General features: G+C 34.8%; 1 protein-coding gene across 13 annotated transcripts in view; it reads right to left on the reverse strand.

The window, feature by feature from the left end:
- The window catches only part of LOC127175541 (regulating synaptic membrane exocytosis protein 1), a 94,471-nt gene that overhangs the window by 29,506 nt on the left and 41,537 nt on the right, over positions 1-23,428 (reverse strand). For all 13 annotated transcript variants that reach the window (XM_051126668.1, XM_051126670.1, XM_051126679.1 and 10 more), the window contains 8 exons: positions 12,408-12,709; positions 10,665-11,479; positions 6,838-6,878; positions 5,076-5,186; positions 4,787-4,886; positions 3,571-3,694; positions 303-349; positions 71-186 (listed from right to left, as the gene is read on the reverse strand). In XM_051126668.1, the coding sequence (XP_050982625.1) occupies positions 71-186; positions 303-349; positions 3,571-3,694; positions 4,787-4,886; positions 5,076-5,186; positions 6,838-6,878; positions 10,665-11,479; positions 12,408-12,709 (1,656 nt within the window). The remainder of the gene's footprint in view (positions 1-70; positions 187-302; positions 350-3,570; positions 3,695-4,786; positions 4,887-5,075; positions 5,187-6,837; positions 6,879-10,664; positions 11,480-12,407; positions 12,710-23,428) is intronic.

Below are 23,428 nucleotides of genomic sequence, written 5' to 3' on the forward strand. Positions count from 1 at the left end.
AACACATAAACACATAAACAAACACTCTAAGCACGACATTGTGAATGTGCATAATTTACTATGTACTGACCGACAGCTGTCCAGGCAGTAGCTGAGGGGCATCTCTAAGACCACTTGGGCTGGAAGGGGACAAGACAGATATAGAGGGTCTTTCCATCTTCTGCGATTCGAAGGAACTTGAACCTGCTGCAGAGGGAGAAGAAAAAACAAGTGTTGAAAATATCAGAGTAATGTTTGCATATGCAACATGTATTTAAGAGTTTGATTCATTTGATTCATGAATCATTTGATTCAGTACATACTAGATTCTAATGGAGGGTGTGATGTTTCTGGTATTCGTGGTATATCACTGAAAGAAAAAGGTCACAACATCCATACATTAGTTGTCAAGTACACTACCATTCAAAAGTTTGGGTTATAAAAGAAGTCTTTTCACCAAGGTAGCATTTTTTTTATATAAAATACAGTAAAAGTTTCCTTGTTACATTTTAAAATAACTGTTTTAATAAGTTTTAAAAAGTAATTTATTCCTTTGATCAAAATTTGATTGATATTTTCAACAGTCATTACTCATTACTTATAGGTGTCCTATTATTCTAATTACATCAATTCTTGTAACATGCTGATTTAGTGCTCAGGAAACATGTCATATTAATATTAATGCTGAAAAAAAGTTGTGCTACTTAATATTTTCTGTGGGAACTTCTGTGGGAAAGTGTATTTGTCACTTTTTCAGGATTCTTTGAAGAACATAAAGTTCAAAAGAAGAGCATTTATTTGAAACAGAAATAATTTGTAACATTATACATGTCTTTATATCCACTTTTAAACAATGCATTCTTGCTGAATAAAACTATTCATTTCTCTTTTTTTTTCTTAAAAACTTTTGAATGGTAGTGTATGTGGGCATTTAATGCACATTTAATGTATGAGTATTTTTGTATTATAAAAAAAAACATCATATATATCATATATAGTGTCATTTATTTCGAAGTAATATAGCACAAACATGCATTTGACATTTGTTAGGTTTTAAATTATAATATTTAAAGATAAAATTAGATTAAATTTAGGGCTGCAAAATGATTAATCATGATTAATCGCATTCAAAATAAATATAGGTATATAAAGTTCCTATATATATATATATAGGTATAGAAATCTAAAAATATATTTGTATGTGTGTGTGTGTGTGTGTGTGTGTGTGTGTATATATATATATATATATATATGTATATATATATATAAACATACTTTTTCTTAATAATGTGTATTTATGTACATACACATAATAAGTATACACAGTGCACACACATAGAGTATGTAAACACAGTCTTCTATTTGGAATGTGATTAATCGTGATTAATCATTTTACAGTCCTAATTAAACTAGATTAAACTGCTAAAAATATATATTTGATATAGTGTCATTTTAAGTGCAATTAAGTGTCCAAATATTCTTTATACACTGACGGCTAGTTTCTTGTCAAACATTATCAGCCAGAGGTTACAGAAGTGAAGAGTGCAACACAAGCTCTTTATAAGGGCTTTAAGTACAGGAGACAGAACAAAATAGGAGAGAATTCAGAGATGAGGTCGAAAAAAAAAAATCACATCACCTCTTAGACTGTGTTTTACTTGCAGCTAAGATTTATACACCCTTTGCAAGTGTTTGGAGAGAAATCAATGAATATGTCTTTTTAAAGAGGTGGGAGGACAGAGCAAAGGAGAATATAATGGCTTACAGTGAAAACTAAACACAATACAGACAAAGTTAAACAACTATTGCACAGCTTTTCAACTGCCTGTAGGCACTTCAAACACTCTTGTTTAATGATTGGTCCAACTAGAATAAATTCTTAAAGGGGTCAAGAAATAGAGAATCAAAATGTTCTTGATAATTACATATTAGAGGCTAATTTTAAAAAAATGCAATTCTCAAAACTATCCATTTTAAAATATGATTTTTTTTTCTTTTTTTTTTACATTTCTGAAACACCAGGATTTGAAATTGGGAAAACTGTAACATCACAATTCCCCTCAACATGCGCCTTAAAGGAGAAGTCCACTTCCAAAACAAAGATTCACATATAACATACTCACCCCCTTGTCATTCAAGATATTCACGTCTTTCTTTCTTCAGTCGTAAAGAAATTATGCTTTTTGAGGAAAACATTTCCGGATTTTTCTCCATATATTGGACTGGTATTGTGCCCTGATTTTGAACTTCCAAAATACAGTTTAAATGCGATTGTAAACGATCCCAGCTGAGGAAGGAGGGTCTTATTTAGCAAAACGATTGGTTATTTTCATAAAAATAATACAATTTATATACTTTTTAATGTAACAAGCTCGTCTTGTCTTGGTCTCCCTGAACTCTGTGTATTCTGGCTCAAGACAGTTAGGGTATGTCGAACTCTGATCGTATTTTCTCCCTCAACTTCAGAATTGCCCTATATCACTGTTTTGCCTTTTTTGTTAAGGGTGTTTGATCTTCTTTGCATGTTCACTTTGCAAAGACTGGGTCAGTGATGTAGGATGATTTTGAAATGATTTTTGAAGTTGAGGGAGAAAATACAATTGGAGTTTTTTCGACATACATTAACTGTCTTGAACCAGATTACACAGAGTTCAGGGAGAGCAAGACAAGATGAGCATTTGAGATTAAAAAGTATTTAAATTGAATTTTTTTAAAATGAAAATAACCAATCACTAGATAAGACCCTTCTTCCCCGGCTGGGATTGTTTACAACCGCATTTGGGATCGTTTGAAGCCGGCATTTAAACTGCATTTTGGAAGTTCAAAATCGGGGCACCATAACAGTCCTTTGTCAACCCCCTTGTCATCCAAGATGTTCATGTCTTTCTTTCTTCAGTCGTAAAGAAATTATGTTTTTTAAGGAAAACATTTCGGCATTTTTTCTCCATATAATGGAGATTCTGAACTTCCAAAGGGCAGTTTAAATGCGGCTTCAAATAATCCCAAATGCGGTTGTAAACGATACCAGACAAGGAAGTCTTATCTAGTGAAACGATTGGTTATTTTCATTAAAAAAAATTGTTACGCTAGATAAGACCCTTCTTTCTCTGCTGGGATCGTTTACAACCACATTTGGGATCATTTGAAGCCGCATTTAAACTGCATTTTGGAAGTTCAAAATCGGGGCACCATATCAGTCCATTATATGGAGAAAAATCCTGAAATGTTTTCCTCAAAAAACATAATTTCTTTACGACTGAAGAAAGAAAGACATGAACATCTTGGATTACAAGGGGGTGAATACATTATATGTGAATCTTTGTTTTGGAAGTGGACTTCTGCTTAACATGTGTCATTGTTGTATGTAATCCAAAAAGTTGTGTTGACACTGAAACTGCTTTATAAAACTTTATAAACTAACAAAAATAAATAGAAATAACCAATTGTATCTAAATTGATAAAAAAAAAAAACTAAGTGCATACAATAATTTACAAAATGCATGCAATAATACCTTTAAAAATGGTTTTAGTGCTTTGCCGTTATTTAACTGAGAGTCAGATACTCAGTGAGGTGTGTGATGAATGACTTACCCTATTGGCCTTGATACTACTAATTCAACTTGTGGTTCTGCTTGGGAATTCAAGATGATATTGTAAACTTCTTTCTTAGTTAATCCTGGTAATGATTTACCATTCCACTGAAGCACCTCATCACCTACAAACAGACAAAATGCACGTTGTTACATTAAATTCCTGCACACATCTGCGGACATCCACCATTAAGTTCTTAAAACAGATATTTTACTGATTAAACATTTAAAAAATATCTGAGGACTTAATGTGTTATTGAGTTAATTTAAGACTTTTGCAATCTGTGTTTACTCATTTGTCACAATCATGAATCATCTTCATTTAGGGTCTTTTTTTTTTCAAACAGAGATATATGCCAGCGGTTCTCAACCCATATGACTCCAAAGCCCCCTACTGCCCACAACATTATTTAAAGGCTCCTAGCTTCTGTAAAGAAGAAAATAACATTCAGGTTTTCCACTCTTTTTAAACAATGAATTTCAAGAATCTTTAAGTCTTTCATGATTTTCTGGATAAGAATCAGAGCTTGGCAGATATACAAAATGTATATTATTCATAAAAATGACCAAGGTGTTTGAAGATTTCATTAATTTACATGACTTAATTTAAATCACAGTTTTAAAATTCTCATATATTCAGGTCTTCCTGTCCAAGAAAACAAAGAGATGTTAAGGGTGATTTGTATAAAAATCTTGATTTTTGTCATTTTAATGCTCGTTTTATCCTATTTTAAATCATTTTAAGTCACCTTGAGGCAACATTTAAAGTTTATTAGTGGGCACTGGGCCTGATTGAGAACCAATATATGATCCATATATATGATTCATTTGCTAAATCAGTGTATCCACCTTACTCTTCAATGCGGAAGTAAGCCTATGGGCGAGACTTCCGGTTCATTAGCCGCTATAGGGAAATAACGAGAAGAATAACAACGTGCAGTAAACGGTAAAACTGTTTGCACTACAAACCAGTGTGTTCATAAGACAATCCATTAAAATTACACGTATTTTCAATATCAAGCAGCAAAACTTTGTTTTATACAGCTAAAAATAGCTGGACGCGGATGAGACCGGAAACCTGACCCATAAAATGTACAAATGGCCGCACCCGCTCTTACGGGAAAAATAAGGAAATGATTATTTATTTGATTAAACTGTTTAATCAGTTAAAAGTCCTAGTTTTTAAGTTAGAAACTGAGAAAAAGTTCTGGACTCACCAGCTCGTAGATGACCCACCACATCAGCTAAACTTCCTTTCTTGACTTTTGTGATGAAGGCCCCAAGTCTCCCAGTTTCTGTAATCTTCCCCCCAACCACCTGTACCCATACAAATCATTTAAAGATGGGTAAAGTCTACAGAGAATTCACAAATCCGTTTATCCAGTAGACTGTGTTTTTTTTTGTACATGGTCTATGACATGGTGTTGACAAGTTGTTGACTTCATAACAGTCAGGAGAGGATCTTGTGTTTATACAGTGTGTTTGTGTGAGTTGCTCTCCCCTCACCTTTAGCCCTAGCAGAGCCCCAGCCTCTTTTGGCATGGCTGTTCGCTTGCTCAAAGTGATTCGGCCAATTAAATGATCACCTTCCTTGGAGGGCTGCCATGTAACCGGATGCTAAAGAGAACAAGGCAGAGATTAATCCCATCAGAAAAAGGACCATCCCATTACATCTAACCCTTACCTCACCTTCACACTCAAGCACATTCACACACAGACACAACCAGGGTTATTACAGCTAACAGAAACTTAAATCAAAACCATAAAAAAATATAAAATAAACTTTAACTTAAAACATAAAAAACTATATAGATATATTTTAAAAAGCACAAAAAGACAAAATGTATTAAAACTACTAAAACTAAAAGAATAATATAAAAATAATTCAAAATATTAAAAAAATACTATAATATTATCTCAATTATACTAAGTAACACTGTACGCCAGGGTCAGAAATGAACTTTTCCATTAAGGGGCAATATTTGCTCCCTGGAATTGATTTCCACAGGCTTTTTTTAAATTTGTGAGGGCAGTTTTTATAATCACCTTATTATTATAAAAAACATATGTTGTCTTTAATGTAAAACACCTAATTTTACACAGTTACTTTATTAACAATAGACTGTTTAAATTTGTATCTAAATTACACATCTCAAAAACAGGAGCTCATAGGGTTGCAATATTATGACAATTATTGCTCTTTATATTATAACAATCATTATTAATATCAATATAGAAAACAATATTTTTTAACATTTTTGTTTCATTTTGGGGACGTCACATTCTGGCTTTACAGACAAATGGCCCATGACGTTAGCCAAGTCTAGCACAAGTTAAGCAAAAACTCCTGTTATAATCACTGAAGTCATGAAATATTTGAAGAAAAGATTGAAGCTACTAAAATTATTTGCATCGTATGTGCACTAAATTGTGTGTGCACTCATCAACAGCTCCTGTGTTTTCAGCGCTGACTAATCTAAGTGCTTCTGACTGGCCAGAGCATTCCTAAGTTCAATAGAAAAGCGTTTGATTGGTCATAAGGCTCAACGCAAAAAAAGTGCAGTGTGAGCAAATTTAAATGTAATCCCGCAAATTGACACTTTTCATTTATTTTCACATTTCCTTTTAATTACGACAGCCGTAATATATTGTTTAATTGTGCAGGGGCGTTTTTGAATTTATGGGGCATCTTTGTTCATTTTAAGAGCGTTTTTGCCACAAGGCCTCGTAAAAATCTGACCCTGCTGTACGCGACTCACAAGTGTTCGATCATGTTAAAGTTACCATAAAAAACAAAACTGACCTTGTACTTTCTTAATTTAGCTTCCTGATCATTTTGTAAATGATAGTAAAAGAAAATGTTATTCCAAAGAAAACATTGTCATTCTAATACTTATTCAAAATGTTAATTTTCTAATTACATCTTAAGTCCACATAGGTTAAATAGCTATTTAGTGACCATTTTAACAAAATTGCATTTGGTATTGCTCAAATATGGTGCATGTAACATTTACATTTATGCATTTGGCAGATTTGTTTACAATATGACTTGCACTGCATTCAAGCTAAGCATTTTATAACTTAACATGCATTTCCTGAGAATCGAACCATGAACCTGGCAATGTTAGTGCTTTGGTGCACCATCCAATTAATTTACAATGGATAGTCCTGCACATTTTCTTCTAAAAATATCACATTCTGGAAGTAAAATGGTCAGTGAACATTAATTCATGCTGACTATAGCACAAAGCGGGAAAGAAAAACTTACATGCCACGCAGTGGGGTCCAGTGGACAGCACTCCCAGTCCCCTAAAACACACACACACACAAAAGTTCACAGAGTTAAACAGTACATATGCTGACTATGTGAGCTGCCACCTTACACTAGCCAGAGTCCATCTCCTAACTCGCTCTGTTTACGCCTAATGAATATCTGAGCCCCAAAAGGGCACCTGCAGCCAAGATCTCATGCTAAAATATGTTCTGCTTTGACCCACCTGCAGAGCAAGAGAGAGAACTGGGATTGTGTTTGTGAATATATGTTTAAGAGCTACATTTAGTCCCCAGACAGAGGAAGCAATGCTGACACCAAAGCTGAATACACACTCCCACACAAACACACAGGCACAAATGGACAGTCTCAGCGCTTTCCGTGACGTTGGCCTTCTATTTACTGTTGGCATGTTATATGGACGAGTGCCTCGTGCATACAGGCTTCTGGGCTGTTTTCCGGTTATTTTTGAGCACCTGGGGTGTCGAGAATGACGCACAGAGGGTGAGGAGTGCTCAAATTCTCATCCGAAAAACAAAAATAGATCGTTAAAAGTAAATGTCGCTATAGAGAACTAATTTAAATAACTTATTCAGCAGTTAAAAAATTTACAAAAAGTGGTAAAAATTAAAAGTGTAATGTACGGTACACTGTAAAAAACAATTTGTTGAGTCAACTTAAAATAATTTGTAACCTGGCTGCCTTAAAATTTTAAGTTCAGTCAACTTGAAATGTTAAATTATACTAAGTGACAACTTAGATATTTGAGTTGAACAACTTAAAAATTTAAGGCAGCTGGGTTACTTATCCATCTGTTAAGTTTAGCAAACACAAATATCTAGGTTGTTACTTAGTACAACTTAACATTTCAAGTTGACTAAACTTACATGCAACTTTAGTTGACTGAACTTAAAATTTTAAGGCAGCAGGGTAATTATTTTAAGCTCAAAAAATTGTTTTTTATTTTTTACAGTGTAGGCCAGTTGCTTTTATATGGAAAAACCTTCAGTAAATAATAAGAGGTATTTGCTAAGCATAAATGTTATTATTGCTGATGCTTTTTAAAAAATCTTTTGAATGATGAAGCTGACAAAAAAAAAAGATTGGATTTGAAGAAAGTACTTAAATATAGATTTGGGGATTGGCTCTTCTGACGCACAATCATTAAATCATTTTTTAGCAATGTGCTAAAAAAATACACACAAACATGCATACACACTTATATAGATTAATATATACAAATATTGGTTATTTTACAACATATCTCATCCAATCTGATTTTAGAGTCCGTGTTGATTTTTATAAAGTAGCTTCAGCTAGTGAGGCTCCTGATTAAAACAAAGTTCAGGTCTTCAAAACAAGAAGAAAAAAGAAAAAAAAAAGAAACCTTGAGACCTGGATAGCTTACTTACAAGTATGTCAGGGAATCTTCATAGGTTACTTTTTTAAGGAAGGCTGCTTCTTTACTGTCTAACCCAGTTCTGAGCAGGGTTGTCCTATAAAAAGTTACTCTAAATAAAAATGTTAAACTCTGGAAAGCAACAAAAATCACTCCTGAAAGTTTTTAAACCCCAGAAAAACATTTCAGCACAAAACAATGAGGAGCTTGCATAAGCAACATGTATAAATCATAATCAAACGCCAAGAAGTAATATTAAGTAGAAGAGGTCTGCACGAAGTAATATTAAATAGCTCTCTAAGGGTATAAATGTTTAATATATTGCCTGTTGTATGGTGGATTGGTCCCCTGTGTGGGCTTTTATCTAAGCCTGGTACTTCTCATTCACATGACCTCCAAAATATGATGCTTAGAAAATAAATATTTCATTAGTACATAGTTTCACATTGTTACACAATTATGTTATTCCGCCAAAGAGTGACACAACAAAGAAATCAAATCTAATAAATATCAGTCTCTCGTAGATAAACTTGCCCATGGTTACAGATTTTTTACCCAGTTCTGTACATCTGAAAATGACAAATAACATTATGATTTTAAAGTTCATCATCTATTCTTTAGCCATTAATAACAGAACCAATATATTATCTTTAAATAACAAACGTATGATGTGTCAACTTGAATTATTCAGTTCCTATTCTTTAGAAGAAAGAGTCGATTCTCTTACCTGTTGTTTCTGTCGAACCTGACGAAATGTTGTTGCTCTGATAAGAGCGAGCTTGTGTTCTGCTTAACCTCCTCTCAATCTCCTGTTCTCCTATTTTTAGTCTTTCATTCCCTCTCCTATAGTCTGTCTTTCCTAGTCACCCCACAATGTTTACATTTCACCCCTGGCTTGTGTTAATACACTGACCTTTTAAGTCTGTGTTCAGTCAGTTTGCCAGGCTAACAGCGCAGTGCAATGCGAATAACCTCATCTCTTTTACACCCCAACCTTCAACCAGTCAAAACCAGTGAAAAAATATTCAGCGCACACAATCTCCTTCATAAATATCCACTGTAGATGTACTTTAAAATACGGTTTGGATATGTAATTTATTAGTACAGCTGAGTCAAAAGTTTACATCCACCCTTTAGAATCTGCAAAATGTTAATTATTTTACCAAAATAAGAGGGATCATACAAAATGCATGTTATTGTTTATTAAGTACTGACCTGAATAAGATATTTCACATAAAAACTGTTTCCATATAGTCCACAAAAGAAACAAATAGTTGAATTTATAAAAATGACCCCGTTCAAAAGTTTACATCCCCTTGATTCTTAATTAAAAAATGCTGGAAAACCAAAGAATTTGTGGGACCTGAAGGATTTTTTTTTTGAAGACCAGTGGTCAGTTTAACTGTTCAGAACAAACAAGGGACTCATTAACAACTATCACTAAACAAAAAACACACAGTATTAAAAATCAAGGGGATGTAAACTTTTGAACAGGGTCAATTTTATAAATTCAACTAATATTTTCTCTTGTGGACTATATGTAAATGTCTTTTATGTGAAATATCTTATTCAGGTCAGTACTAATTAAACAATAACATGCATTTTGTATGATCCCTCTTATTTTGGTAAAATAATTAACATTTTGAAGATTCTGCAAGGTGTATGTAAACTTTTGACTTAAACTGTACATAAATTAGGTAAATCAGCCTTTTACACAAAGAACCTCTGTATTTAAGTAAATATATATATATATATATATTTTTTTTTTTTTTTAATTCACTATCAAGTTTGGGGTCAGTGAGATTTTTTCATATTTATTCATTTTTCAATATTTATTACATATTTATTCAGCAACAATGCATTTTTTACATATTTATTCAGCAACAATGCATGAAATTGTTTAAAGTGACAGTTAAGACATTTATAAATAGTCTATTTCAAATAAATGCTGTTCTTGAACTTTCTATTTACCAAAGAACTCTGAAAAAATATATATTTCCACAAAACTATTCCTCATAAGTATTTTGAACATTGATAATGATAAGAAATGTTTTTGAGCACCAAATCAGCATTTTAGACTTCTGATCCTAAACATTTGAACAGTAGTGTGTATATAACATGCCACATTCTACTTTAAAAAAAATAAATAAATAAAATTATATGTTTTATAAAGTATAAAATCTGCAGGACCTCCTGCATTACCTTTATGGACAATCATGTTATGTTGAAAAGATATTATGCAACCTCCTGATAGACATAGCTAATCTTTTTGTGTGTTGCCGAAAGTATTAAATTCATCAATCAAACCAAATATTACATTCATACTGATGGTGCATTCTTGAATCATGAAGGTTTGTGTTTATGCAAACACATTATTAAATATAAAATGTAAAATTACACAAAAGCAGGTATCCATCTGACCCACCTCTTTCACTGACGCTCTCAATCTCCACATCTTCACAACTGGTGTATTCCGGTGTCGAGCCGGCCTCTTCCTCTGAGCTGCTGACAGACGTCTGCCTCTTGTTCCCGCCCCGTTTGCTCTTGTAGGGGCGGGGCGGGGGCGGTCGCAGAGATTCCGATTGGTCAGAGCTGAGCGAATCATTGCGCAGCATGCTCTCAGCTTTTTGTCGTTTCGATTTGCGCAGCAGCGCAGCCGAGCCGGGGTCCAGGTGGCTTTGCTGCAACTTCCTGTCCCATTCCTGAGGCTCCCTGAGCTCAGGTGGGCCTGCGGGCATGGCAGGACCCACCCTGAACCCTGGAGCGGGCGGCTGTGGGGTGTGGTTCGTTTTAGGAGGAGGACCCTGCACAACAGGCGCACCCTGCAAAGTTGTACCCCCCGCGGTCCTCTCTGAGGCGTAGGCCTGCTGCTGGCCCTCCAGCGAGGCCTGCCGCCCATCTGCCCATCTCCGTGTACCTCTGTTGTCATGCACCTTTTCCCCCACTTCCCTCGCTTTAGGGTGAACACGTCCATCAGGCTCCGCCGGTCGAGGTTTGGCGGGATGATGTGGAGCATTTGGGTCAGTCCTGAACTGTTCCCTGGGTGGTTTCTGCTCCCCTTCAGTCCTCCTGGTCTCAGGAGTGTCGTGCTCCTGAGAGCGAGTCTTCAGCAGTCTTCGACTTTCTCTCCGATTTTCTCCAGTGTCTCGCTCTTCGGAGTGGATTTTGGATAGGCCTCGCCGCCTCTCACCTCTTGGCCCTAGCTTGCCATTCTGATCAGAGGCTGCTGGTGGCTTTTTTCTAGAAGTCAAATAATCACAAAGAGAAATTCTTACATACAGTCTTACACCTTATTTGTCTAGATTGCCTGTCCATTCAAAAAAAGATCCAGATGTTGTTTTAATGAGACATCACAATGCATCAAAAATAGAAACCATGTTCTGACGCTCTTTGTTTGTCATGAAAAGACTCAGCATAAACTGGTCTGCAGTTCTGAGCTGGTTTAATCTGGTACTCAAGCCTGGCCAAACTGGTCTTCAGTTTGTCTAGCTGGGGACTCTGCCTGGCTAAAATGGTGTTTAGCTGGTTTATTTGGCCAGCTAAAGAGTAGCCAAACAGTATCTAAAATCAGCCAAAAGATAGCCTAACAAGGCTAAGACCAACCACCAGCAAACCAGCTCAGGTCACTGAAAGGTCGCTGGTCACTGAAAGGTTCCTTGAGGAACCAAACACTTAAAAAATAAAAAAAATAAATACAATTTTCAAGTAGTTGTGTTAAAACATTTACAATTATTAAAGTTGCATGAAATGAAAGTTGTGATTATCTTCCCCGTTTTTTCAGAGTGAAATGGCTATTCAAACAATAAAAAATGTATGGTGGGATTTGATTTTGTCCATCAGGATTTGATTGGATCGCTGTTGTTTGCTAATTGCTGTGATCTCGTGTGAGTGACAGGTTGCTGGAGGAATTATTGTACTGTCCTCACACTGTTGCACACATCGTCAGACAAGAGATGTTGTTGACTTCCAATGTTTTTGATTAAAGATTAGAATTATGTGCACAGATGAATATAATAAACACTGCAATATTCCATAAACAAACAACAAATGACATGGAGACTTTCATCAAATTTTTATATGTTATAACCTTTAAAAATTTGTGGAACAAGGGTTATTTTAATAGAACATTTTAGACTTTATTTTGAGAGAGACAGAGGCTGAAGTGTACCTTTCTTGTGGAGGCTCACTGCGTGAGCGCGATGACTGCGTGTCGGCTGGCCCTGTGGAGGAGCCTTTTCTGGGGTCGGTCGGGGCAGGTGGCTGGGTGTCATGGGCAGTGGAAACGGAGGAGTCGAGAGGGTTCTGAGACCTAGAGCGCACCTTCTTCTCCCCAACGGGATCTCCACACATGGCCGGTTCACTCACTGCTGATCCCAGCTCTCCAGACTTGGGCCCTTGGCTGGGAAACCACTCTCCTGATTTAGTGAGCATATCCTGCTGCCTTCGGCACTGGTTACATACCCACATCACCTGGGGTAGAAGAAATATCATATTTCAAATTTAGAGTTTCACTAAACTTGTAAAAAGCAAAGTGTGTAATTTCTATCATTTTATACGGAACGACAGAAATAATGGATCCAAAAATGACTTCAGATAGTTCCTCCCCAAACTCACGTTAGGTCAGTTCCAAACAAATGAATCACCCGACAAATGGTTCACCTATGGTTATATTAAACTGAGAAACGAGAGTGTTTTGACACCGAAAAAACTGTATAAACTTCACATGTAAATCTTAAATCTAACAAGATCAATAAGATGACAGATGCAAAAAGGATAACACATTAATGCATTTCATAATTCTGTCTTTTTTACCGGTAAAGCACCATTCACACATCATTTTCAAAATACCGCTAAATTTGTGCAAGTTGTGCCCATGGTGAAAGAAAAAAAAAATAATGTTGATTTTTTATGTGACCCTGGACCACAAAACCAGTTTTAAGTAGCATAGGTATATTTGTAGCGATAGCCAAAAATACATCGTATGGGTCAAAATGATCAATTTTTCTTTTATTCCAAAAATCATTAGGATATTAAGTAAAGATCATGTTCCATGAAGATATTTTATAAATTTCCTATCATAAATACATCAAAACTTAATTTTTGATTTGTAATATGCATTGCTAAGAACTTCAGTTGGACAACTTTAAAGGCGATTTTGTTCAATATTTTGATTTTTTTGCACCCTCATATTCCAGATTTTTAAACAGTTGTATCTCGGACAAATATTGTCCTATCCTAACAAATCATACATCAGTGGCAGGCTTTCAGATGATGTACAAATCTCAATTTTAAAAAAAAGACCCTTATGACTGGTTTTGTGGCCCAGGGTCACAAAATGTTTTTGAATAAAACTTCCAAGAAAATTATCCATTTAATGACAAAAAATATCATGTGGTATAACCAAGTAAAACGTAATAATATATTTTAATAATCTTAAATGTATTCAAAAACTGTTTGTGTACATACAGTATTATCATTATTTTCCAAAAATATATTAATTAATAATAAATAATAATAATTATTATTTTAATTCTAAATTATTACTATTATTATTATTATTATTATTATTATTATTAATCATTCATGACTATGATTTATAAATGTAAACTTCCTGTTAAAATGAATTAATTTTTAATGATTTTTAGAAAGATAAACTAATAAGCAGGACAAAAAGTTTGCATTTATATATACATGTGATATCGTAAGCTCACATAAAACATGTCTTCCCTGACTACAAAGCTACAGATGAAAGGGTTCTTCATCATGTGGTGACCAAAAATAAAAGCTGAGGCGTCAAAAAAGGAGCTAATCTGGCAGAGACACTGAAACCCTGCGATACGTGACTCAGGTCTGACAGACAAAACGGCAGCCCGCTATAAGGGATAATGTAGGCAGGAGGAGGTGTGAACTGAAAAAATGAGACAGAAAGGAAACTGTTGTGCTAGCAGGGATAAATGTAAAGGCAAACAATGAATATAAGGTAGTAATGTTAGCTGACAGAAGGTGGGTGTAGTTGAAACAAGAGGTTGAGACTCGAAAGTGCGAGGTCCGTGGGATGTAATCACATGCCCACAGAGCAAAGGCATTGACCGTGGTCACTGTGGGAAGATTCGCAGGAACTGTGGGGAAAATCACGGAGGGTCGGGCCGCGCTACGCGCAAACATTAGCAGCGCTATCCATCACCCTCCTCCACACGCACAGAAAGCCTGCCTGCTGATTCCTTTAGCAGGAGGATCAGGAGCGAGGAACACAAAAGATCTTGGCACATTCCAAATTTTTTCTCCTTTTTTTTTTCCACTTCCCTCCTCCAGATTGCTTTTGATTAAAAGCTTGGGAGGTTGAGCGCGAGAGTGAGCGAGGGAGAGGCAGAGACACGCATCAACACGTCTATATTTATCCAGGCAGCCGCCCAGCACCATTGGGGATATGTTAAAAAATTCCCCAGCTCGCTGCATAACTTTACTCAGCGAAGACTACCATTGATCCTGCGGATGCAAGGCCAAACAAGTGATCTTACACAGCGCAAACACACACGCGTGCATTTAACACGCAAACATATACACACACGTAAGCTTACGCACACACGCAGCCTTCTGCTGCTGATGTCCTTGCCAGACAAACACGCTCTGTGGTTATAGTCGGAAAACGAAATGTTCAAATGTGCCACCTGCTACCAGAACTCCTGTCCTAGTTTCCGCGTCTTTTTCTTTCTTCTTTTACTTTCTGTCACTCAGCTAACTTATTTAATCATAACTCTAAAGAAAAACGCACATGATTTGGCTGTACTGTAATCTGAAACTAAACAAATCAACAGTATTTTTCCATAAAGTAAATTTTGAAGTGACAGGTAACATTCACACACAGTAGGTGTGTGAATAAAACCCTCATCCCATGTGATTCACACATTCAATCACCTTCGTCGAGACCTATAATCAAACTTTTTCATTAAAGAACAATATTTTCTAGTACATTTTTACCTTCATTTGGGCATTTCCCCCTTCCCATAAAAAATACTACCAAATTTCTACCAAATACTTCAAACAAATGAACTAAAATCATTGGAAATAGCTTAATTAAATGAACATACTTATAATAAGTGTACATTCAAAAACAGTGTGAATTTAATATTATTTATATACACTGAAAAAAAAAACTCTCTGATTTTCTGAATTTCCATAGAAGAAGAAAACATTAGCATGCCTGATATCAGTAAAAAAAAAAAAAAAAAAAAAAAATCTGTTCTGTAAGAACAAAAAAAGATTCAGAAAAGGTACCAGCAATTTTCTGTCAGGGGTTTATCTGTTGAGTTTACAGACATTTTCTTTGACTACAAAAACACAATGCAAAGTGTGATTCAAAATACAGGGAAAACATATTAATCATTTAAAATGTTTAGTTGAGATAAAATAAAACTATTACATGAACAACTTAGACTTAAAAAACTGAAATGAAAATCAGAAATGTTGCCTTGACAGTTAACTGAAATGTTAAAGTACTAAAATTACTAAAACTGAAATACTTATAGTGCTAAAACTGAAATTAAATGAAAGCTATATAGAAATATATATATATAAAATCGTATTAACAAAAATAATAAGACAGAAAAAAAAAATAAAATTAAAAACAGAAAATCTATTTTAAAAAATTTAAAATAATTCAAAATATGAATAAATACTATAATAGTACAGTGAAAGTAAATGGTGTAGCATTTACTTGAAAAAAGATAAGAAACAATTTTCACTCAGAAATTACTAGTCAATTTTACAAATAATTTTGAAAAACTGAAGTAAAAAAATTCTGAAGTAGAAAGTAGAAAGTCTGAAATAACTGCTTTTGTGGCCCAGGGTCACAAAATGTTTTTGAATAAAATTTCCAAGAAAATAAATTTAATGACAAAAAAATGTTATGTGGTATAACCAAGTAAAACGTAATAACATATTTTAATAATGTAAAACGTATTCAAAAACTGAGTACATACAGTATTATCATTATTTTCCAAAAATATATTTATGAATAATGAATAACAATTATTATTATTTTAATTGTAAGTTATTGTTATTATTGTGATTATTATTAATCATTCATGAATATGATTTATAAATTTAAACTCCCTGTTAAAATGAATTTATTTCTAATGATTTTTTAGAAAGAAATTTTTCAGAAATGTATACAAAAATTTTAAAAACGTAAGGAAAAAAATTATGAAGTAGAAAGTAGAAAGTCTGAAATAATATTTTTTTGTTAAACATAGTTGAATACTCTCTTTTATTTATGACTTCAACAAATATTTTTTACAACAATTCTTACTTCAACATTTTACCTTTAATTCAGTGTTTACTTGCGATTTCTGTGTAATTATTTGTGAAATTTACTAACAATTTCTGAGTGAAAATGTACTTTTTTCAAGTAAATTCTAAGACATTTTTTCACTGTATTATTAGATTATTTATTTGTATATTTTATTATTTCACATTTTAATTAGATTTTCTTTTCTCATTTTAATTTTAGTTAGTTTTTTTATTTTATTTTTTTTTTTAGCTTTAATTTAATTTGTTTTTAGTACTATTAGTACTTCAGTTTTAATCATTTGCAACCTGATCTCATGACAAAAATGTACTAGTGGGAACTTTTTTGCGAGACGCGAAATAAGTACCAATAAATAGATAACACTGCAGTTTACAACAGAAATGTCCACTGGAAAAACGTCCGCTAAAAGAGTGTTCGTTTTTTTCCCTGGAACAGATGAAGGTACATATGGTACATTTTATGTGACATTGTTTTTGTATGTTTCACTGCAGTGCTAACTTGAAATGTCGTTGAGTGGTGCTATAACTCTAATGCGTGACATTTCAAAATAACATACCATCTGCACTACACCTACACCTACCGGATAGAATAAACAAAAGCGAATATGACATAAAACGCAATCGCAATCATGCCATTTTAGCTTGTTTTTCTCTCATCTTTCAGCTCTTTCATTGTGAGTCATGTTTTCACGGGATTTGTACCCAAGGATACCGCACCCTAAGTCCAATTCCGTCCCGGCTGAGCTATTGAGCAAGCTTGTTAGGTCCGGTGCTGTGTCCATTTTCACCCTCTGCCAAATGATTCGCTCCTCTCGTTGAAATCGCTACATGATTACCTAATCCTAACCCCTCCCCCACACCAAACCCAAACCAACCAATACCAGGGGGGTAGTCACTTCTGTTGCGAACTACAGTGGATATGTACTTATTGGTACGTATTTCACGTCTTGCGAAATAGTTCCCACAGATACGTTTTTGTCATGAGATCAGGTAGTTAATTGTAGTACTTTATTACTACTATTACTATTACTAATTTATTCCAGTTTACCGCCAAGACAATATTTCTCAATTTCATTTAAGTTTTTTTAAGTTAAGTTTTTCATGTAATAATTATATTTTATTTTGTTTCAACTGAAAGTTTTAGGTTAAGTTAAAAAATAGCAAAACAGCAAATGCAAATATCTGACATTTATAAGTAAGTAAAGTCAGCGCAAAATTCATAAAATAAAGAATATTATATCCTACAACAGACAGACAGAAAACCAAGGAATTTGCAGCAGGGTATTTTTACTCCACATTTGCACTGGGGCATTTTTTTGCCTAAAGCCCTGGTTAATTTCTGGCCCTGCTCTATGCACCTGGGCTGCGTTTCCCAAAAGCATCATAACCCTAAGTAGATCGTAGAACCATTGCCAACAATGGCTAATTATACAAAATGTAATTTTAATATGAAAAAATAAACAAACAAAAACACACGCACATGATTACAGGGAAGACAGAAAGTCTCCAGCGATCATATTGTAGGAGTGGTGTTGATACAGAGGCAGCAGTGGTGTGTACGGGGCAGAGAGGGGCAAGAGGGGCAGCTCTCTTACAATGAAAAAGCATTATGCTGTGATTGAACAGGGCTGGCTGAGCTCCAAACTAATCTAAAGTAAATCAGCAGCAGAATCCCCAGCTGTCAGGCACAGACCCCGACCCTCCCCACACGGATTACAACACTCGAATACCAGCCACCTCTCCTCCAACAACCCACAACACTGTACCACACTACTTCCTCTCACATCACACATCACTTACGGACAACAAGACAGGAGGAGGCAGCCAGTTTAATCAAGACAAACCACTTTCAGACCATTTGTTTGTGCACACAGACAGTAAAACTGCACTACCAGATTAATAATGCAAAGCTGATCATTTAGCATCAGCTTTGTAATTCAACAAACTTTTCCCAAGAAACTGTTCTCGCAAGAACCATAAGAGAATGAGAATCAGAAGCTGGGCTGTTATTGCAATATGGTGGTAGGTGACATTTTTGGAAGGGGTGACCCTTTAAAAATTTATGTTAAATTTCAAAAAGTCACATCTTGAGGACTCAAAATATTCTGGACTGACATACAAAACATTGTACTATGCCACTTTTAAAATTTCCACTCTATCCAAACAGATCATTTACTGAAACTATGTTAGCTGCCACTATATGTCATGACAAATAAATACATTTAAACACATAAACACATAATCACACACATTTAGACATTAACAAGGAATGTAAATAACAAATATTTTCTTATATGATAAAACTTCACAGTAAGGTTCAATATGTTAAGGCTTCAGTTAACATTTTTTACAGCATTTATTAATCTACAGTAGGTTAATTGCTAAATCATCTTTATTCATAATACATTAACATTTTTTTTTTCACATTAAAGGGGTGCTATTATGCTTTTTCACTTTTTGACTTTTAGTCAGTGTGTGGTGTGTTTCTTTAGGCATAAAAAAGATCTACAAAGTTACAAATCTCAAAGTCCACTCCAAAGGGAGATATTTAGTTTTTAAAAAATTTATTTTCAAGAACTACAACGAACGGCTCCTTTGGACTACAGCATTTGTTTTCCGCATGCTGTGATGTCATAATGCGGTCCATTAGAATATCATTAAATTAAATCCCGCCTATGGAAATTCAAATTGTTGGGGGGTCGGTAGGGAGGAGGTGGGGGATTAGCCTAAATTTTGCAATGCAGCGCAGAGAGCCGCTTCAACGAGCCGCAGCACGATGGGTATAGACACAAGCATTGATTAGAGTGGCCTCTTCAGAGCTGTAACAAGCCGCAGACGTGTGCAGTACAGGGGGTCGAAACACATGCAGAAGCCGCGATCTACTCCGGTTGCCGCGTCGGAGACGTAACGCGCCGCAGACGTGTGTGGTGTGTGGTAAGAGATTTATTCATCATACAGTGTAGATAACGTTAGCTTCAGTTATAACGTGAGTGTTTTTTAAAATGCATAAACGTGCAGTAGAATAGGCTAGGCTACTCAGTGATGATGTTCTTTGATAATGTTAGGTTGCTTTTAGCCTTATGCTGGAGCTGGTTTTGGGCAATGAAACTAATTATGTGAATAATTAAATAAATTAGCACAACAATATCATGTACTGGCGATCTCGCAGGCTGATGATAGGACCCAAAACTACTGTAGCGTAATATTTACCCACCCTTCTTGCATCTTAGGGGTGTCCTAGGTGACTTCCTTATTTCAGACGAATGCAATCAAAGTTATATTAAAATTTATCCTGGCACTCCCAAGCTTCAGAATGGCATGGATGGGTGTTTCTCTTCATCAGTCCAAAACAAGTCCAATAATGTGTATCCATCTATAATAAATAGTGCCTCACATGGCTCCTGGGGGTCAATAAAGGCCTCCTGTAGCGAATCGATGCGTTTTTGTAAGAAAAATATCCATATTTAAAACATAAGAATCACTTTAATCTAGCTTGCGCTAACAGTTGTACACGGAACTTGCTTCTTTGACAGGGGGCGTGGCAGTACTGAAACACTGTCTAAGCTGTTCGCCAATCACAACGCAGTGGAACAGCTAACCAATCACAACACATTCTGTTTTTCAAAAGGCGGGCCTTCATTAAACCTGGAACTAATTAAGCCATTTGTGCCAGGCTGGGAGAAATGTATTGTAATAATGTAAATTATGTTAAAACTAATGTGTTTTTTAAACCACCAAGCACCACCAATCAAGACTTTGTAAAAGAGCATAATAGGACCCCTTTAAAAATGTTAGTTCATGTTACTTGTCAACACATTAACTACTGTTACTCAGTTAACGAATTAAAGCTTATTGTAAAGTGCTTCCCATCATACTATAGCCAATGTTTTGCCAGTACTTCTTTTGTATTTTTCCATCTATTATTTCCAACCTGATCTTGACGTTGCTGCATTAGTGACAAAATCTGTTACACTATAAAAAAGTTTGTAAAAATATGATCCAATGCACTGAATTAATATGAATAAATAGTATATTTTCCCTGTATTTTGAAACAAGCAATGCATTGCGTTTTATAGTCGAAGGAAATGTTGTAAACTCAACAGATAATTTCCTGGCAGAAAATTGCTGGTACTTTTTCTGTACTCTTTTTTTTTCTTATAGTACAGATTATTCACTGATATCTGGCAGGCTAATGTTTACTGTTCTAATCAGACAGATGAAGATGTGGAAATGGTTTTCAGTTTGTTATCCAACACTCAGAGGAAGAGTATTTGGCATTCACAAAATGTAAACAATGACTATAAGCTCAGTAATATTAATAACATTCCCATGGGTCTGTGAGAGGAGGACATAGGGTATAAAAGAGGAGAGAAGGCCGAAGCCATGAGAGGGTCGGTCTCACCCTTGCAGGATACTCATCAAACTCCTGCAGGTCCAGTGATGGGCTAATTATCAAGCTAATTAACATCTGCTAATGATCAGTAAAGGCCCTGGTGCCTGTGAGCCACTCTGTCCAAAACATACACACACACAAACACACTCTGTGTCCAGCATCTCTCTTGCTCTCATCTGATTTCAGCATCAGATCAAACAATAACTACTGCTTCAGCCAACTCTTATAAAATCAACTTCAAATTAATCACCTGACTCAAAAAAAATGGACAAGGAAAATCTGCTACAGCATTCTCTTACCACCTCCATTTTCATTCTTCAAGAAACTGTGTGAAAACAGCAGAGAAACACATTTTTCCCAGGGTGTTGAAACTGTGTTGTTGTTTGGATTTAAAATATACAAGCAAATTTTCTAAACCATTTGCAACCAGAGATAGACCAGTCATAGTGAGCAGTCTTTTTAATGGTTGACTTACAGGGATAGTTCGCCCAAAAATGAAATTTCTGTTATTAATTACTCACTCTCATGTCGTTCCAAACCCATAAGACCTTTGTTCATCTTCAGAACACAAATTAAGATATTTTTGATGGAATCCGAGAGCTTTCTAACCCTGCATAGACAGCTGAGTAATTAATGACATTAGGCTAAGAAATTAATCACTAATTTTCATTTTTTGATTAACTATCCCTTTAAGTCAACCAGGTATATAATCACCAAAACTTATACTATATTTAGGGCTATCAGTCAATTAAAAATATTTTAATCTAATTAATTAAATGATGTTTCAATTAATTAATTTAATTAATCACAAAATAAATCTGACTGTGAAAATACCCACAAAACATTATTTAAAGCTATTTTTGTGTTAAATGGGAAAGTATCAAGTAGACATTGCAAATTGTAGCTTTAGGAAGAAATATTTTATTTGATGCAACAATTTATTTCACATACAATGAAAGTCACTGATAACCAAAACAGCTTTGTAGCCAACAGTCTTATGTTCCACAAAAAAAAGGTTTGAAATGTCAGGAGGGTGAGTAAATGATGACAGATTTTTTTTTTTTTGCTGAACTATCCCTTTAATGTTTTTATTTTTCTTGTTATTATTATAATTTTTTATGAAATATAGAATATAGAAACTAAAACTGCGTCATTCATGAGTCATTTATTCATTAATTTGATTCGTTCAAAGGGCTGATTCATTCAGGAATTAAGTAAATGACTCTCTTTATGAACGGGCTTTTGAATCATTGGTTCACACGATTCGTTCAAAAAGCGGAACACCATTGGTTCGCTCAGAGACGTGCAACAATTCTGCTATGGCTTCTAACGTAATACGTTCTCAGCAAATTTGAGCAAAAATACATAATTTTGTTTTTTAAAATATAACACAATATCTTCTTATTTACTGAACTGTTGTATAAAATCACATTTAAGCTTGTGATAGATCAGGACAAAATCAGCACTGGTATCATATTGCTCTTGCTGCCCTTGTGATATTGTTTGATATGTGATATACAAATATGAGACAAAACACATACAGGGGCATTTTTTGCACAAATATGTTGAATGGCATAACTGCATTTGTGAAGTTGCTGCCCTGCATCATATTTTTCAAGTCAACTGTATGAAATATAAGATGATGTACAGGTCTGGGGGCGGGGCCAGTGCGTTAACTGCGTTAAAATATTTTAATCACATTGTTTTTCATAATTAATTAATTAAGTTAATGCGGTAAACTGACAGCCCAGTTCAGGTGTCACAGTGAAATGGTTTCCTTTTAAGCACAGGAATATTTTATTGCACTGTAATGGCTTTTCAAACATATTAAAATAAAGTAAACATCAATATTTATCAACTTGACAATACAGCTGGCACAGTCTACAAAATATCTAAGCTAAACATCTCAAAAGCAAAGGTTGGAAGGTTTTGAAATTGGACACAAGATGAATTTTTTACATTCAAACAAATCATATTTTTAAATAAAAGGACAATACAATGAATGAATATCCACACTACTAAACAATTTTTAAAAATGTCAGTAACATTCTTCACTTTCTTTAGTGGATTATCCACAAAAAAAAAAAAAAATACTCCCATCTGCATGTATGTCTGCTTTATGTGTGGGCATGTGTTATCCAATACAAGCGTGTCCTGGATTACACTAAAGCACTCGTCCCTCTCCACCCTTTCAGTCCAAGATTAAGAGAATGTAATAGACAGTGTTTTTCAGTCATCTCCTCAAAAGATGGTTTATTTTTGTTTGTAAAAAGCTGTCAATGCTTTTGTGATGCAAGAAAAATGACTTCCAGTCACAGCTCTTGTGAAAAAGTACCTGAGTGATCTAGAAGCTCTTGTTAAAAGAAGACTCATCATGAATATCTCTGGCACTTCTCCACCCAGCATCACAATCTGCCCATCACAACTCACTGAAACAAAACTCCTGAACTCCAGGCTCTCAGTAGCTCCACTGATAAATCACTCTCAGT

The sequence above is a fragment of the Labeo rohita genome, chromosome 13, assembly GCF_022985175.1.
Source record: "Labeo rohita strain BAU-BD-2019 chromosome 13, IGBB_LRoh.1.0, whole genome shotgun sequence".
In the NCBI taxonomy this organism is placed as follows: Eukaryota; Metazoa; Chordata; class Actinopteri; order Cypriniformes; family Cyprinidae; genus Labeo; species Labeo rohita.